Source organism: Pituophis catenifer, unplaced genomic scaffold, assembly GCF_029215685.1.
Source record: "Pituophis catenifer annectens isolate HBS135680 unplaced genomic scaffold, rPitCat1.0.hap2 SCAF_1, whole genome shotgun sequence".
Lineage (NCBI taxonomy): Eukaryota > Metazoa > Chordata > Lepidosauria > Squamata > Colubridae > Pituophis > Pituophis catenifer.
This window is the reverse complement of record NW_027256881.1, coordinates 163,235,884-163,254,429: the sequence shown is the minus strand read 5'-3', so window position 1 is coordinate 163,254,429 and position 18,546 is coordinate 163,235,884. Positions and strand designations below refer to the sequence as shown.

Here is an 18,546-nt window from a genome sequence, read left to right as displayed (position 1 = left end):
CAAAGATGTTAGACTTGTGTCGATGTCCCAAAATTTCTGGACCTGACTGTATCTCTCTGTGTCTCTGTATCTATCTTTCTCTGTCTCTCTCTCACTACCCAACAGACTGCAGCAGGAAACAGCAGGCAGCTACTTCCGGCCTTTGTTGGTGCTTGACGTGCCTTGGTTGCTCAGGAAGATGCGCGACCTACTCTCTGCCACAAGACACTGGCCTGTGCCGCGGCCAATGCTGCTGTTACCAGGGGCAAGTGGGGCAGGGTCACATTGTGGCTCTGCATCGCTCCAGGAGGGGACCCCATCTCCCCCAGTGTGAAGCGCGCTAAATTTCATTGTGCTGCGCAAGATGCTGCGAGAGCAGCGGGCAGGCCATGGAAGTGGCAACAGCAGCGGTGGCAGCGGCTTCTCTCTACAGCAGAGAGATGAAAGGAGGGAGCCGCAGCAGAAGGTTAAAAGAGCCACATGCGGCTCCGGAGTCGCAGGTTGCCGACCCGTCTTATCCCAATGTTTTAGAATATAACAAATACTACTCTTTAAGACAGCATACTGACTTGATACCAGTTATTAGGGTTGCCAGGTGTCCACTATTTGAGCGGACAGTCCACTTTTTTCACATTATGTTCACTTTTTTCACAAAATAGTGGACATTTTTTTTATTCAAAAGCTTTACTCAGCAGATAATGCTGAGTGTCAATTATGGAGTGAACAAATCTGTTTACCAAAAATTATTGCTGGAAAATGACAATATTGTAGCTGCTCATTGCAATAATCACATTTTACACAACAGCGCAAAAAATGCATTAAAGCAGTTATCTTTTGATATCAAAAATGTAGTGTTGAAGGTTTTTGCTGAATTTTTGAATTCTGCGAAGAAATGAGAAGAGTTGAAATCATTTTTTGAGTTTTGCGAGTCAGAATTCCATAAAGTTTTGCACCATGTTCCAACATGTTGGTTAAGTTTGTTTAAAGCAGTCGAAAGACTTCTTTTAAACTGGATACCTCTAAAATCGTATTTTATTTCTCTTGGATCTGATGAGTGCCATAAGGTTATCTGGAACCTTATTTTGGATCAGGAAAATGAACTCGCAAAGGACGATGAACCAACAATTTCAGAATTGTATTTATATTTCACGCACTTCTTCATGTCAATAATGCAAGACACTCTACTGAAGCTGGAAAGCAAGAAAATTCTTGCATGTGATCTTCACATTATCATGTGTAAGCTGCGTGATTCTTTGCAAAAAAAATACGACGAGCAGTTTTTTGGAATGAAAGTTTTATTTGCCTTACATAAAAAACATTTGCCTGAGAATGCCGTGCAAAAGTTCAAGAAAGAAGCCATCAACGTGTATCAAAGAGCCATTGTGTACCTAGAAAAGTGGTATAATTTCACCGATTCAGTATATGAGATGCTAAATTGTTTCAATCTAATTGATCGCAATAATCCTCCAACTTTAGAAGAAATGACGAACATCTGGTTATTATCACCATGGCGAGAAGAACTTCCACCAAACACTCTCTTCGATGAAATTTCTGCCTTAGAAGTTTATGATTCATCCCTTGATAAGGGGACGTACTTTTTCAAGAAAGAGCCAGCTCCGAGTTTACTGAAACTGTTCCAGTATTGTGCATCAATTCCGGTATCAAATGCAAACGTTGAACGAATTTTCAGCGTCATGGGAAATTTGTGGACTAACGAACGTAACTGACTGCTTGTACCATCAGTTCGAAGTGAACTTTGTATATTTTTTAATATTTCTCAACGTTGTACTGAAATTAAAGAATTATTCCTTAAACACAAAGAATTGATTAAAGCTGCGCAGTCAAATAAAAAATACACACGACAGCAAAGTAAAATGTAATTTAATATTTTACATATTATTATATTTGATGTTTTGAATTTTAAGTAAAGTTTTGAAGTGATTATTTTAATACGTGTTAAAATGTTTGTAAGAAAATATATAATTTAATTGTAATTTTTTTTTATTTTTTTACTACTTAACCCCCCCCCCCCCCCGCTTGTCCGCTATTTTTTGGAAGCAGACCTGGCAACCCTACCAGCTATAGATTTATAGTTTTTCTCATGTGTTGTAAACTGCTTAGAATAAAACAAGTACAGGTAGTCCTTAACTTACAACCGTTCGTTTAGTGACCGTTCAAAGTTACAACCGCACTGAAAAGAGTGACTTATGACAGTTTTTCACAATTATGACATTTCCAGCATTCCTAAGATCATGTGATCAAAATTCAGATGCTTGGCAACTGACTCATTTATCACCATTGCTGTGTCCCAAGATTATGTGATCCCTTTTACGACCTTCTGACAAAGAAAATCAATGGTAAAGCCAGATTCACTTCACAATCGGGTTACCAACTGCAGTGGTACTTATCAACTGCAGTGATTCACTTAATAATACAGGCAAGAAAGGTCATAAAATGGGGCAAAATTCACTTAACAAATGTCTCACTTAACAGAAATGTTGAGCTCAATTGTTGTAAATCGAGGATTACTTGTAGATGGCATATACAGTTTGAGACATCACACATGCTTGTATCTATTTTATCTGCTCCATTCCTATTTTCCCTTAGAGAATATAGGTACAAATTACAACAATTGAGCCCAAAATTTCTGTTGCTAAGCAAGACAGTCAAGTGAAATTTGTCCTGTTTTACAACCTTTTTTTGCCACAATTAAGTGAATCCTGCTACTAGAAACATTGTTACTGATTTCCCCATTGACTTTGCTTGTCAGAAGATAAAGGGGATCACAAGACCCCAGACACTGCAATCACCATAAATACATGCCAGTTGCCAAGTATCTGAATTTTTATCACATGACCGTGGGGATGCTTCAATGATCATAAGTATGAAAAATGGTCATAAGTAAATTTTTGCAGTGCCATTGTAACTCCAAATCATTGCTAAGCAATTGGTTTTAAATCAAAGATTATGTGTATACGGTAATAGAACTTTTTTAAATGGGATTCCAGAAGTTGCCATCAAATCAGAGAGTTTTATCTTTATCGACTGAACCATAGTACTGAACCTCAGTCTGAATCCAAGACACCAAGAGCCTTGGTGGCGCAGCAGACTAAAGTGCTGTTTAAAATGCTGGTGCTGTTAAGTAGCACCAGCTGCCTGCAATTACTGCAAGTTCAAATCTCACCAGGCTCAAGGTTGACTCAGCCTTCCATCCTTTCGAGGTAGGTAAAATGAGGACCCGGATTGTGGGGGTAATAAGCTGACTTTGTATAAAAAAAGAACACCGCTTGGGGGGGGGGGGGCGAAAGCCCTAAGAAGCAGGTATATACAAAAGTATGAAGGCTATTGCTTAACACATTGTAAGCCGCCCTGAGTCTCCAGATAAAGGGCGGCATATAAATTGAACCAATAAATAAATAAATAAATAAATAAATAAATAAATAAATAAATAAATAGATACTGAGTTTTAAATAGAATCCCCCAGAAACTAGCCACCTGGTTTTAATATTCTACAAAAATCATCCCGGTTCAATCTCAGGCAATTGGTAGCTCATACTCCAATTCCCAAATTGGGAGTGTTCATTAAGGCTCTTGTCTACCCGTTTTATGGCAACCAACCAAACATATATGTAATTGAAGTCTTCCATTTTGCCTAAAAACATTTCCATTTTATAATTGTAAGCTACCTTTAGAGAATGAACCAGTCAAACTTGTGGTTAAATTTAAAAGTGTTTCAATCATGTTTAATGTATATCCTCAGCTGCAAACTTCGTGTGTAATTTTGTTTGGTTTTAAAGTTTGTAGCTGATATACATTAATCATGATTGACACACTTAAATTTCATTATAGTTAAAATAATGAGACATCAACAGTAGGAACTACAATTTACCAAATTTTGATGGATTTTATTATTTTACTAGCAATAGATTATAATATAGTGTATCTTATATATATGATGTATGTATGTGCAGTATCCGTCTATTTACATGGTAGTTCTCTTTTGAATTTTGTATATTTTTTCTTTATATGCATCTTGGATTTTTGTTCATGTAATTGCCTGATATTGTGTATTCATCATATTTCAGTAAAAATAGTGGAAAAATAATAATCAGCTGCAAATTATAAAAAATATACATTCTATCCAGTATATCAGAAAATTGCAAAACCTGGGGAATAATAGCTGGTCACAATATAAAATACTTTCAAAACATTACATTTAGCTAATTGTTTTAAAAGAGAAATATAAAGTTTCTTAGTCTTAATAAGCTACTGCCCACTTTACAATCTGTGTATTTAAGAATGTTTCCATCAGCTCAATAATATTTTCTGGATAAAAACATTGCCCTACACATTAAAAATATGTTCTAATATTTTTAATACAGGTAATCCTCAACTTACAACAGTTCATTTAGTGACTGTTCAAATTTACAATGTCACTGAAAAAAGTGACATAACCATTTTTCACACAACCGTTGCTGCATTCCCATGGTCATGTGATCATAATTTGGATACTTAGCAACTGTTGCAGTGTCCCAGGATCATTTGATCACCTTTGCGATCTTCTGATAAGCAAAATTCAATAAAGTAGATTTAGTTTACAACTGTGTTACTAAATAACTGCAGTGATTCACTTAACAATTGTGGCAAGAAAGGTCATACGATGGGGAACTTAGGAACTGTCTCACTTAGCCACAAAAACTTTGGGCTCAATTGTGGTCGTAAGTCAAGGACTACAAAGTCTGAAGTCACTTCATAAAATTATTCCAAAATAATGATCTGAGCTCAGATTAAGGTTTTTATAGATCTCAGAAGACAAAGAATAGAACATTTATGATAAAAAAATTTCCAGGGGCTCATGGAACAGTGGTTGCTAACATCCCACAGCAGAAAAAAAACAAGGTGCCAAATGTTCTTGGATTCTCCACTAGGCTTCGAGTCTCTTTCATGACTGAAAGTAACTCCATCTGAAATTCAAATCTCTTTTCAACCATGAAAATCTCAATACAGATGTAAAATATACACTAAGGCCACAAATTCATTCCAATATTCATAAAATTCATATTGACAAATCTTAATATGAATGAACTTAAGGAAATCCATTAAAAAGCGTTTTTAGCCTCCTCTTTTGCCACATTCCACATTATCCAGAAAACTCTTTCCCAAATCCTAGGGAAAGAAGTAAAGAAACAGGAAATGCTCTGTCCATGAACTTCTTTATATTAACTTTTGTTAGAATTCAAGCCTTTCCCTACATAGCACACATTACATGTCCATAAGGTAGCAACATACAATTTACAGGATACAGTAAATTATTACATAGAAACTATGACTATGTAAAAAGTAATCATTAAAAGTTGTTTAATATAAGCTCTATAAAATAAAATTCTCATAAAATACATCATGCAAAGAATGCTCCACTTTTCACAGTAGAGTTCCAGATAAAATCCAGGACCTGAAAATATAATTTGTGGTGTAGACTGGAAATAAGAACTTCATTCTGAATTGTAAAGCAGAAAAAGAGGTGCACAATTCATAAAAAAAGTAACAATTGGCTTTCATAGGAATAAATCCTATTGAGATTGAGCATTCCCAGGTAAACATATATAGCAAACTAACCAGATCAAAGAGCAAGATCAAAAGATGCATTCAACTTCATCAAGGAAGCATTACCTATGCAAGAATTATCAGACACTCATCCATCTATCATGGCTTTTTTCAAGCAAACTCTTGTTATTCATATCTGATGTTATACATTGTCAGCTCTCTTGTTCTACAGTTTAAGGAAATGCTTATCAAGCATCTACCATGTCTAGCAATGCAGACATGTGGAATTCACAAGCTGTTTCTTCTTCTTTGTTAACTTTAATCAATTGTTTCAGCAATGCCAATCTCCCAAATAAAGAGGTATCCATGTCTCTCGTTTCTGTCCCAACCTGAATAGGAGAGAAGCATAAAACATTTTCAAAATCAAAGTAGATAAGCAGTAATGAAAAGTGACAAATACCTAGAAACTTGAATAGGATATAATGGTTGTAAGAAACCTGGGTTATACAGTATATGTTGGATCAACCCACTTAATCCTAATATTCCCAAACATGCTGAGTACTTTTCTTACATATTCAAACATATGTAAGAAAAAGCTATTTTCAGCTGTTTTTGATCAGCACAGAACACATGCAATTGAGGAAACAGGCATCCTAAATCAACAGTTTGTTCTATAATTATGGTTGGTGTAATGTATTGAGCCTGCTCCGTAAGCAGGCCCCCTATCGAGTTAGTAAGTAATGTTCTGTTCTCTAATTGGTTGGCCGTCTGACAGCTATATATAAGAGCTGTCAGGCTGAGTTTGCGCGCGTTCGTTCTTACGTAGCATGTATCACAGTTGCGGATTTGGCTTGTTATTAAAGAAGTTACCTCATTCAAGTCTGGCTCTGGTTTCCTCACTTATTATCGGCCGGTATTCACCGTTGGTTACATAATCAGCCAGATATTTAGACTGAATTTGGCAAGTCCTTCCCAAGAACTTGGAATAGAGTTTGTCATTTAAAAATATTAAAGCTATTCTTTCAGGATGTTATTATTATAATTGGTTTCATGATTAACCAGATGTTAAGAGTGGATTTGGCATTTTCATCCACCTACAGAGTCCTTCCCAAGGACCTGGGATAGGCAGAAGGGAATGCTTGTTGGTGTTAAAGGTATTGCCACAGGATGTAAGCTGTTCCAAGTAAAGCTGCCTTTTGCAATTGACTGGTGGTGATTTTGTCAATGTCAATGGTGTTCAAATGATGTTCCAATTGTTTTGGGAATGCACTCAAGGTGCCTATTATTATTGGTATTTGCTTTCTTTTGCCACAATCATTCTATTTGAAAATGCTATTAATATTATGTTATATTGAAATATCTACAGACCCCTCGCATCCTGGACATAAATTGTTTCACTGCACTGCACACCAGAACAACTAAACACAAGAACAGTTTTTTGCCCGAATGCCATCACTCTGCTAAACAAATAATTCCCTCAACACTGTCAAACTATTCACTAAGTCTGCATTACTATTAATCTTCTCATCGTTCCTATCACCCATCTCCTCCCATTTATGACTGTATGACTATAACTTGTTGCTGTATCCTTACGATTTATATTGATTGTTTCCTAGCATGATTCAATTGCTTGTTTGTACCTATGACTATCATTAAGAGTTGTACCTTATGATTCTTGACGAATGTATCTTTTCTTTTTATGTAGACTGAGAGCATATGCACCAAAGACAAATTCCTTGTGTGTCCAATCACATTTGGCCAATAAAGAATTCTATCTATTCTATCTATATTAAATAGAATATTCATTAATACTACATAAATATTAGTTCAATGAAATCTGCATGAAATAATACAATGCATCAAGACCTGCTGTGAATGCCAGCATTTGAATCAACAATCATATATTTTTTACACATTACCATACCTCGTATTAGTGTAATGCCTGAGTAAGATTTTAACTGGATACTGAGCTCGATTGAATGCCCAAAATAAATCATGTTTGGATTAGGAAAATATGTTAAAAATTACTATGAATGGTGAGGTCAAAAAGAGTAAAACAATTATTGTGGCAGCATTATTAAAGCCCTATCCTTTTTTATGTGTTATATAAAAGGAGTGGGACATCAACTGTTATGATGCTATTGCTATCTTTTATTCTGCCTGTGGATATGCCGACTACTATATAATATAAGCTATCATAAAAAATGGCAATTCTATTTCTAGAATATAGAAATATGCTTGGATCGTGCCACAATTTTATATGATTTTATATTATGCTGATTCTGCCTGAGTTATAGTCCCACATCTTTCCCAACTAAGTCAACCATTGAATATTAATGGACAAGAACAGTACTATGGATTGAATACAGTGGCTTCACTGAGCTTTGAGACTGCCCTTGCAGGTTATATGCAACTCAAATCTGGTGGTTTTGATGCAGCCACTACAGTTGCAAGAAAAAGTATGTGAACCCCTTGGGATTACGTGGAGTTTTGCATGAATTGGTCATAAAATGTGCTCTGAACTTCATCTAAGTCACAACAATAGAAAAACACAGTCTGCTTAAAATAATACTACACAAACATTAGATGTTGCCATGGTTTAATGAACATGTAAACATTCACAGTGCAGGGAGGAAAAAGTATGTGAGCCCCTAGCCTAATGACTTCTCCAAGAGCTAATTGGAGCCAGGAGTGAGCCAACCTTGACTCCAATCAGTGTGATGATATTGGATGTGTTGCTGACAGCTGTCCTGCCTTTTAAAAACACACACCTGTTTTGGGTTTACTGGTTTCAAGAAGCACTCTGATGTGAACCATGCCTTGCAGAAAAGAGCTCTCAGAAGACCTACGATCAAGAATTGTTGACTTGCATGAAGCTGGAAAGGGTTACAAAAATATCTCCAAAAGCCTTGATGTTCATGTGTCCACAGTAAGACAGACTGTCTACAAATGGAGAAAGTTTAGCACTGTTGCTACTCTCCCTAGGCGTGGTCGTCCTGTAAAAATGACTGCAAGAGCACAGCGCAGAATGCTTCATGAGGTAAAGAAGAATCCTAGAGTGTCAGCTAAAGACCTACAGAAATCTCTGGCACATGCTAACATTTTTGTTGACACATCTACAATAAGGAAAACATTAAACAAGAATGGAGTACATGGGAGGACACCACGGAGGAAGCCATTGCTGTCTAAAAAAAATATTGCAGCACGTTTGAAGTTTGCAAAAGAGCACCTGGATGTTCCACAGCACTACTGGCAAAATATAATGTGGACAGATGAAACCAAAATTGAGTTGTTTGGGAAGAACACACAACACTATGTGTGGAGAAAAAAAGGCACAGCACACCAACATCAAAACCTCATCCCCACTGTAAAACATGGTGGAGGGAGCATCATGGTTTGGGGCTGCTTTGCTGCCTCAGGGCCTGGACGGATTGTTGTCATTGATGGGAAAATGAATTCCAGAGTTCATTAAGACATTTTGCAGGAAAACGTACGACCATCTGTCCACCAACTGAAGCTCCGCAGAGGATGGGTGATGCAACAGGACAATGACCCAAAGCATACAAGTAATTCAACAAAAAAATGGCTTCAACAGCACAGAATATGCCTTCTGGAGTGGCCCAGTCAGAGTCCTGACCTCAACCCGATTGAAATGCTGTGGCATGACCTTAAGAGAGCGATTCACACCAGACATCCCAAGAATATTGCTACACTGAAACAGTTTTGTGAAGAGGAGTGGTCCAAAATTACTCCAGATGGTTGTGCAGGTCTGATCTGCAACTACAGGAAACGTTTGGTTGAAGTTACTGCTGCCAAAGGAGGGTCAACCAGTTATTAAGTCCAAAGGTTCACATACTTTTTCCTCCCTGCACTTTGAATGTTTACATGTTATGTTCAATTAAACCATGGCAACATCTAATGTTTGTGTAGTATTATTTTAAGCAGACTGTGTTTTTCTATTGTTGTGACTTAGATGAAGTTCAGAGCACATTTTATGACCAATTCATGCAAAACTCCACATAATCCCAAGGGGTTCACATACTTTTTCTTGCAACTGTATATAAGGCCTAATCATAGCAGTTCCACTGCAATAAAAGTGCCAGGTTTACAGTTTGCTTGAGATACCTAACAAGCTGATTGGGCAGAAATTAACGCTATTGTTTCAGGCTCCTTCCTTTAACTGACTTGCACCAGCTCGCAAAAATAGGAAGAGAATGGTCAAAGGAAGTGAATAGAGTCTAATATTGCAGCCCACCACCATTGTATTTTAATTTATATGTTACCTCTGGACTTCTTGATTTTGGAATTCTGGTGAATGGCTGAATAATCTGGGGCATAGATACTAGAGATTCAGGAAGATAAAGAGGAAGAGGCAAGGTGTCCTGGAGTGTCTCAGAATCTTTAACTAATAACTGCTGCAGTTGTTCATCAAATCTAGACAAAAGAAAATGAAACACATAAACAAAAAATGATTATTTCCCATGACAGTTCAACAGAGGTTCAAAAAGATTAATAATGAATATAGACCATCATCATCATCATCATCCCAAAAAGGTAAAGATCACATGAAATTTGAAAATACAGATATTTAAAGTTTAGCATCCTGCAACCTCACATTCAATGGCCAAGAATAAAAAAAGAGACAGAGAAAGGAAATTGATATGAAAGAATGCAGCAAACCTAAAAAATTGAATCACACAAACAAGGGTATGGTTTAGTTTTCTTCCTCAACAAAGAAACCAAAGCCAAAGTAACTAATGTTCCATTCTCAGGTAAATGTCAAGAGGCAGCTCTGAATCAGATGTGTATCAGCTAGCTTCATGGTGTGGCAGGTTGAAATTAGAAATGGAAAAACATGTTAAAGCACTCAGTGGTGATTAGCTTCCAAGCTAATAGGCAAGTAGCAGAGCAGATTACTTAGACTTCTGAAGATGCCAGCCACAGTTGCTAGTGAAACATCAGGATACCAAAGTCATGGACTATTAGTCCAAAAACTCATTACCATTGACTTGACATTGGCAATAAAAGCTTACATCACATATTAAAGAACTCTTCTTCAAAATAAAATCTATGGCTAAGCTAAGGTATCTACTGGAGTTGATCAAAGTGTCACCCTTCAGATCTCTGGAAAAATGGCAATAGTAGGGGATACAGCAGATATAGCTGTGGGACTTATTTTGAAAGATCTGCAGGAGGACTTGAGTCATCTAAGGCAAGAAGATGCAAGCCAGCTTGTTAGACACTGATGTTGTCTTTGGAATTAAGATGAAAGAAAACAGCATTTGTTTGTTTGACAACATTTTTATCTATGTTCAGTCTATGCCATCAGAGAAATCAAAAGATCTGGGATAAAAGGAGAGAAGATTTCAATTTCTCCACACAGCTGAGCTCAGTTTATTAGAAATAAATGACAGTTCGGCTCAGATGACAGTCTTTTATTTCTACTCAATCACTGTAGAAGGAAAGAGGGAAGAATCCCTTTCAGAGATTTTCCTGCCCAGTGCCACTAGGAACACGAGTTTTGGTAAAAGCAACATAGAGGAAATTATGCCAAAGTGCTTGGATAAGAATTTTTAGCACTAGCTGTAGATTCCATGATGTGAAATAACGCAAACAAGAGAAATGAGTAAGAATGTTTTTCTGGAGAATCCTCTTGAATCACAGGTGTGAATTTCAGAGTTTGGAGAGCATTAAAACATGGATGAAATGTATTATTTCAACCGCTAATCAGGACCTGAAAGTAGGATAGGGAAATGCTTCTTGAGGCCCACTTCTGCACATCAAACAACTTGGCAAGGGAAGTCACTGGATCGTCTTGGGTTAATGCAGTGCAGTACAACTTCTTGAGTCAACAGCAAGATATATTGGGATTCTGTTCTCTAAATTTCAATTATATTTGGCCGGATTTAATTATAGTTGGCAGGATTGAGTTACAAAACTAGAGTGAATGAAGCTGAATTAACTGAAAGAAATCAGCCCACAGGAAATACTGCTAATGAAGCAATTGCTGAGAATTATGGCTAAATGAAGTCTCAGCCTAAAGAAGAAATGGGGGTAGAATAAATAGCTCAAAGAGGACTCTCCTTGTTCTCTAAAAAGTGAAGGCTGGGGAGGGGAGAATCTGCTTTCAGACTTGCAAGATTCAATTACTGTATAACCTTACAACAATAGTAGTATTGGTACTCATGGTTTTGATTTCCTGTCTGAACTATTTCGAAGAACTGATATACACACAAATAATATTTGGAGATTTCAGAGATTTGACCAGAAGAGTTGATGTCACCAAAAATTAAGTTTAAAAGATAAAATCTTGAGGAAAATAGAGTGAATTCAAATGGAAGTTTCATTAGGACTTTGAAAACATATATTTTGAAAGAGCATGACAGAAATATTCAACAAGGATGCTCCTCTAAGGACAGACTTCTTTCCAAATCTAGTCAGGACAGAGGGCAGTACAATCAATGTATATAAAGTATGTTAAGTCTGAGCATCATGTTTAACCCATTATGTAGAAGAAATATCTATGCCTGTGGAATCAAACTATATTACACCTTTACCACTGGAAAATGGGCTGTAAGGCATTTCATAAATTTGGTGATGGGTTTGAAGAGAGATCCAATCAGAAACTAAGAGGTTTCCTGACAGCAGGAACAATGAATCAGTGGAACAGCTTGCCTCCCAGAGTTGTGGGTGCTCTATTGCTAGAGATTTTTAAAGAAAATATTAGATATCTATTTATCCATGATGGTATACGATCTCCTGCCTTGGGCAGGAAATTGAAGACCTGCAAGGTCCCTTCCAGCCCTATGATTCTATGTTTCTATGTTTTTTCTAGATTTTTTAAAATCCTATCTTTATCCTATTTTTTTGTTGACATAAGTCAAAAAAACATAGACAATATTCTTTCTCCTATTTTCCCCACACAAGAACCCTGTGCATTGAGCTGAGAGACTAACTGCCCAAAGCTATCCAGCAAGCTTTCATGTTTAAGGTGGGACTAAAATTCAGTTTCCCGGTTGTCACAAGATTCTTGATAATCTTGTGATTTTGCGTTGTGTGGGAATGTTGGTAAGGTCTCAGACAGTTTGAACCACAGTGTAGACCCTAAGTTCTAGGAGGTGCTGTGCAACTAGATGTCAGTTTTCAGGTGTACATATATTACCATTTGTTGGATATTTGATAATCTGAAAATATGCAGATTGGTATAGCTTTCTTTCTCTGTAACTGTAACTCTCAAGATTTATTCTGTAAAATACTTTTCAGCATTTCACCATGGGCTGAATCTACTATTTTAAAAACCTGAAAAATATGCAGTCTTCTGGCTGGCAATACCCTCTCATGACAAATTTATGACTGCTGATAAAAGAAAAGTTCAACATATATATTACAGCCCTCAAGTCTAGGTAACTAAGACTGTGATTTGTTTCTCCACTGGCTATGCCCCCTAGATTGGGGTACTGGTGACAATACCTAATGGATTGAGATAATGCTCTGGTTCAGAATTTAAAATAAAACTCCTATCTTATTTCACTTTATATTTTGCATATATAACCTTTCCATTTAATCCAACTAATATCCCACACAGTCAGCACATGCTATTTGTATGAACCCTTTTCACACTTTTCTAATATACATTTTCTCCTTTATCATCTTTCTCAACTTTCCATTTTCCTTCCATATTCTTCTTCTCTTATTCCTCTTCTAATGTTATGTATTGATTGATTTGATTTGCTGCCTCCCAACTCTAAGCAACTAGAATATCAGAACTGGAACTAAATAAATGAACATTGAATCCCATCAATTTATGTTTTTTCTGTTCTTTCTACCCATTCATATTCCCATTCTTAGCACTTCTCAACATTTGTAAAGAAAGAGAGAAATCTTACCTCTTGCTCTCTGTTTTCTCCAATTGTAGCTTAACAGACAGGCATTCTGGCAGAAGATCTACTTCTGAAACTGCCAGTGTGAGATCTCTACCAGAAATATTGAGTTCCTTGTTGTTTTTAATTTCTTGGCTGACACAATGTTCATTTGGAGATAATAAAGGGGAATACAGTTTTGCCATAGTCTTTAATTTAGACCTAGAAGACAGGAAACATAGCTGTTGTTGTTGCTATTATTATTACTATTAAACTGTGATGCCATCCAACTCCCAAAGACTCTGAGCAGCTCACAAGTAAAAATATTTAAAAAGAGAGAGAGAGAGAGATGAAAATAAAATAATAAATGATGGCAAGGATTATGAATACCAGAAGGAAAGAAAAAGAAATCAACCACGCAATCCAAGTGGACTTCACTCACTCTCACCAAATGACTGGATGAAGAGACAGGTTTTTAAAGCCCTTGGTAGGAGGGTGAAGGTGGGCATCCAGATTTCAGGGGAAACCTCATTCTAGAGGACAAGTGCTGCTACATAAGAGGCATACTTCTGTGATTGTTTAATTGAATTGGCTGGGCAGATACCATGGGAGACAGGCAGTTCCACAAGTTATCAGGCTAACTGCCATGTACGGCTTTATAGGCAACAATTGGCACTTTGAATCGCAGTGATGTTTTTTGCTGTCCCCAGCCTCCAGAGACTCCTAGAGAGGCTCTGGAGGCTGGGGACAGCACAAAATGTCACTTCCTGTCCAACCGGAAGTTGGGAAACAAGCCGTTTCGGGCCTCCGGAGGGCCTCTGAGGGGGTGAGGAAGGCTGTTTTCACCCTCCCCAGATGCATAGAGAGGATCTGGAGCCAGGTGAGAAAGAAAAACGGGCCTTCCCCACCCCCCCAGGCCCTCCAGAGGCAGGAAACAGCCTGTTTTACTACTTCTGGTGGACCCAGAAGGCCCGAAAATCAGCTGGCCAGCACGCACATGCATGCCAGAGCTAAACTGGCGTGCCAGGCAACATGGCTCTGCGTGCCACCTGTGGCACGTGTGCCATAGGTTCGCCATCAAGGGTATAGGGGCTCTTGCTTGAGCAGGGGGTTGAACTAAATGATCGCCAAGGTCCCTTCCAGCTCTATTCTGATTTGATTGCTTTATTATTATTTTCAAGTTTTATTTACTTTATTTGAATAACATATAAAATGATTGATTGCTTTACAACCACCAAGTATATCACTTGTTTTGGGGGTATCAGTGAGATACAAATAGAAGTCGGTAATTACAACCATAACAATAAATAGGGTTATAAATGAATTCAGCAAGATGACAGAAACACAGGCATAAACCAAAATAATCTAATATATAATCCTAAACTCTTTTACTAGCAGCTCATTGAAACAAAACTACATTTTGGATTAGATCTTTGTGAGCAGTAATACCACATTCATAGAGCAGTAAGATTGTTGTAGGCCCAATTACATAGTTCTGTATCACTCTGCTGCTGTTCAGGATCACCTGATAATTATACCAGTTTGGTCTAATTAAGGCACCAGGCTAGAAAATGAGAGACCATGAGTTCATGTTCTGCTTTAGCTATGAAAGTTAGGTGGATGACCTTGGGCCAGTCACTCTCTCTCAGCCTAACTCATCTCATGGGATTATTGTTGTGGAGAAAACAGGAGGAGGAAGATGTACTGGATATGTTTGCCGTCTTGGGTTATTTGTGAAGATAATAAAGGTCAAAATCTAGGCACTTGGCAACTGGCATGTATTTATTACTGTTTGGGGGGTGGGTGATCACCATTTGCAACCTTCCCAGCTAGCTTCCGACAAGCAAAGTCAATGGGAGTAGCCAATTTCACTTAACAACTGCATGATTCAATTAACAAACGCAGTGATCTCCTTAATAACCATGGCACAAAAGGTTCTAAAATGAGGTCCCACTCATGTAATAACTGCCTCACTTAGCAATTGAAATTTTAGGCTCATTTGTGGTCATACGTTGAAGACTACTATATGCATAGATAACTTAGAAGAAGGTGTGCAGGAATAGTTCAAGAAGGTAAGAGACAACTCTGTTTGAGGGAAAAAAGATGTGATAAAAAAGCACAAAATAATTCCATCTTAAATCTTTGTGCTAAAAGAGGGGGCAGTGGGGAGCCTATCAAAGAATTTTAAAAATCTGCTATGCCCTACAATAGTCTTTCTATACAATCTACTTCTCAACCTGATTGTAGGAAGGAGTCCATGAGAAGAAAGAACTGTTTTCTCTAGAAAAGCATGTAAGTGGACTTCAATATTGCTGATGCTGTGGGTATGTCTGATGTTGCTCACTCTATTCTGGGTGAATTAGAAAGTTATTGTAACTTCTATCTACATTTCTGAGATGTCAAACGGTTTTAAATTTTCATTTGACTGACAAAAGCATTCAGCTATCAAGGCAATCATTCAGAAAATCAGCATATCTCATAAATATGAGAAAGAGTTAAACATGACTATAGCGTCTCATGAGGCAACGATTGATCAATTTGAAAACTCCAATAAGAATTGTAGAAAGAAATAGAGGCTCATCCAAGCCTTTTAATGTACAGCAAGATCAGCCTCTAATAGCGTTTATGGAAAAAATGAATTTTAATGCAATTTGCATATAATCTGGAATATACCGGTATATCATACATGTGTTTCATTTAAAATTGAATTCCAAATCACAAACAATTTTATTCTTTAAATCAACCATCCAAACCAATAATTAATTAATTTAGTGAAGTTAATAACATTGAAAAGCTGAGAAAAACTTAATTGAAAGACAAATCACTAGCAAAGACAGTTACATGCAAATACACACACATGTAAGAACACCCATCTCAGAAATCAAGAGCAAGAAAGTATAATTATAAAGTTGAAAAATAACCAAGGAAGATGGACACTATCACAATATAGCAACTAATATATCAACTTCTCCAGAATGATAGGCTTCTAAACAATTAAGTTGAAAAGGTAGAGATAAACGGTACATTAAATATATAAAACTTAGCAAAACTAAATAGCCTCAAATTGAGCAACTGAAATGCTTTGAGCGGGGAACCAGGAAATGGCTACTGGAGCATTTCAATCAAATGTAAAGGCAGATAAAATGCCTAAAATATGGAAATAGCCACAAGTAGCTTTAATGAAACTGCACAGAGTCTTCAGATCCACAGACCTTCCACCTTCTCCCTCCTGTTCTAACCAAACAACTGCATTCTTTCACAGATAATAGATAATCAATTGATTCCAGAATAAACTGGATTGCAATCTGGAAACTCACATACAGGCCAAATACTGAAATAACCAATGATGTATATTATTGACAATTTTGAAAGGTACCAAGTCAAAACTCTGTGCTTGTTAAACTCTCAGCAGCATTTTCTAATATTAACAATTGCATGTTACTATAGACGTCACAGGATTTTAAACTAATACAATTGATTCAGGCTTTCACTGAAAATACATTTTATCTTGACCTTGGAGACAACTGCAGCTAGTGGCCTATTCACCCGGTAACTTACCTCAACAATTCCCCATGAAAATAAAACATAAACAAAACTGCTTTTGAGAATTAACCCCCTAGCTTGGATGAATTCAAAATTGGTTAGGAGCTAGGAAGTGCAACTAGCAGCGTTTCTAGTGACAAAACAAACATGGACTGAAGGTTGAAGTGGATAAAAGATGAATTTTATCCATATCTTGAGTAAGAGGGAAAAAACTCAAATTATATTTTAAAGCATAAAAAGGTACTATGGCTTTTCAACGTTTGTATCACATCAGTGCTGATTTTTAGATAACATTGTGTGATTACTGAGGGTTCATGCAGTTGATGAAATGAGAAAAGCAGCATTTAGAATTGTCCCTTTATAATAAACATAGAATTGGCCACTTTCATCACTACTGGGCATTTAAGCCAATTGACCAGAATCCTAAAATATTTTATTTATTTAGAAAATGTATATTGCCACCTACTCGCTCACAGAGACTCAAGGTGGCTTACAGGAAATAAAAACACAATATAAAAGAAATAAAAATAATAAATAATAAAAATAATAATAGAATAATAATCCTCCACCTGCTCCCCGGCGACAACAAATACTTATATCAGCCATTTAATGGGCGCCATCCTGTTCTGGGTTCCCTAAACCCACTAGCAGAACCATCTTCAGGGCCTTCCAAAAGAATGTCAGAATGGGGGCCATTTCCGGGATGATGTTTTATGTTTTATGTTTTATTAAATTTGTATACCGCCCTACTCCCGAAGGACTCAGGGCGGTGAACAGGCACAGGATAAAATACAGGAATACAAAAGTTAGAAACAATTTAAAACCAAATTAAATAATTTAGCCCACGACAATTAAAATCCCAATAATCTAAAACAAATTAAAATTTCAGTTTAAAAATTTAAAAGAAAGGGGAGAAAAATTAGGCCAGGCCAGCTTGCTGGAATAAGGGGGTCTTAAGAGAACGGCGGAAAGTGCGCAGATCCGGGATCCTCCGTATCTCCGGGGGGAGCTCGTTCCAGATAGTGGGTGCCCCCCACAGAAGGCCCTTCCCCTGGGGGCCGCCAGTCGACACTGCTTGGCTGATGGCACCCGGAGGAGCCCCTCTCTATGGTGATAATGTTCCAGAGGCTGGGAGCCACCACAGAGAATGCCCTTCTTCTGAGTCCCACCAAATCTATCTCCTTCGGGGACGGAACTTGAAACATTTCTTGCCTCCCCACTCTAGTAGGTCGAGTGGATGTGACTGGCAAGAGAGTCCCTCAGATAACCTGGTCCCAATCCATGAAGGGCTTTAAAGGTAACGACCAGCACCTTGAATTGCACCTGGAAGCAAATCAGTAACCAATTCAGCTCCTGCAGGAGATGACACATGTGCACTCCAAGGTCTGCACAAAACCATGTAGGCCGCTGCATTTTGCACCAACTGGAGGTTCCAGATGCTTCTCAAGGGCAACCCCATGTAGAGTGCATTGCAATAGTGGAGAAGGGAAGTGACTAGGGCATGCGTGATCATGAGTAGGGTTTGTTATTTCAGGAAAGGGTGTAACTGGTGTACAACCCACAATTGTGCAAAGGTCCTCCTGGCCATGACTGCCACCTACTCTTCGAGCAGGATTCACGA

At 37.6% G+C, this 18,546-nt stretch overlaps 1 protein-coding gene across 1 annotated transcript in view; it reads right to left on the bottom strand.

The window, feature by feature from the left end:
• Nucleotides 1-4,761: 4,761 nt before the first annotated feature.
• Nucleotides 4,762-18,546, bottom strand: part of MCM3AP (minichromosome maintenance complex component 3 associated protein) — an 82,386-nt gene continuing 68,601 nt past the window's right edge. Inside the window, exons 27-29 of the mRNA XM_070933153.1 lie at nt 13,410-13,604; nt 9,807-9,957; nt 4,762-5,912 (exon numbers count right to left, since the gene is read on the bottom strand). Of these exons, the coding sequence (XP_070789254.1) occupies nt 5,772-5,912; nt 9,807-9,957; nt 13,410-13,604 (487 nt within the window). The 3' untranslated portion in view covers nt 4,762-5,771. The remainder of the gene's footprint in view (nt 5,913-9,806; nt 9,958-13,409; nt 13,605-18,546) is intronic.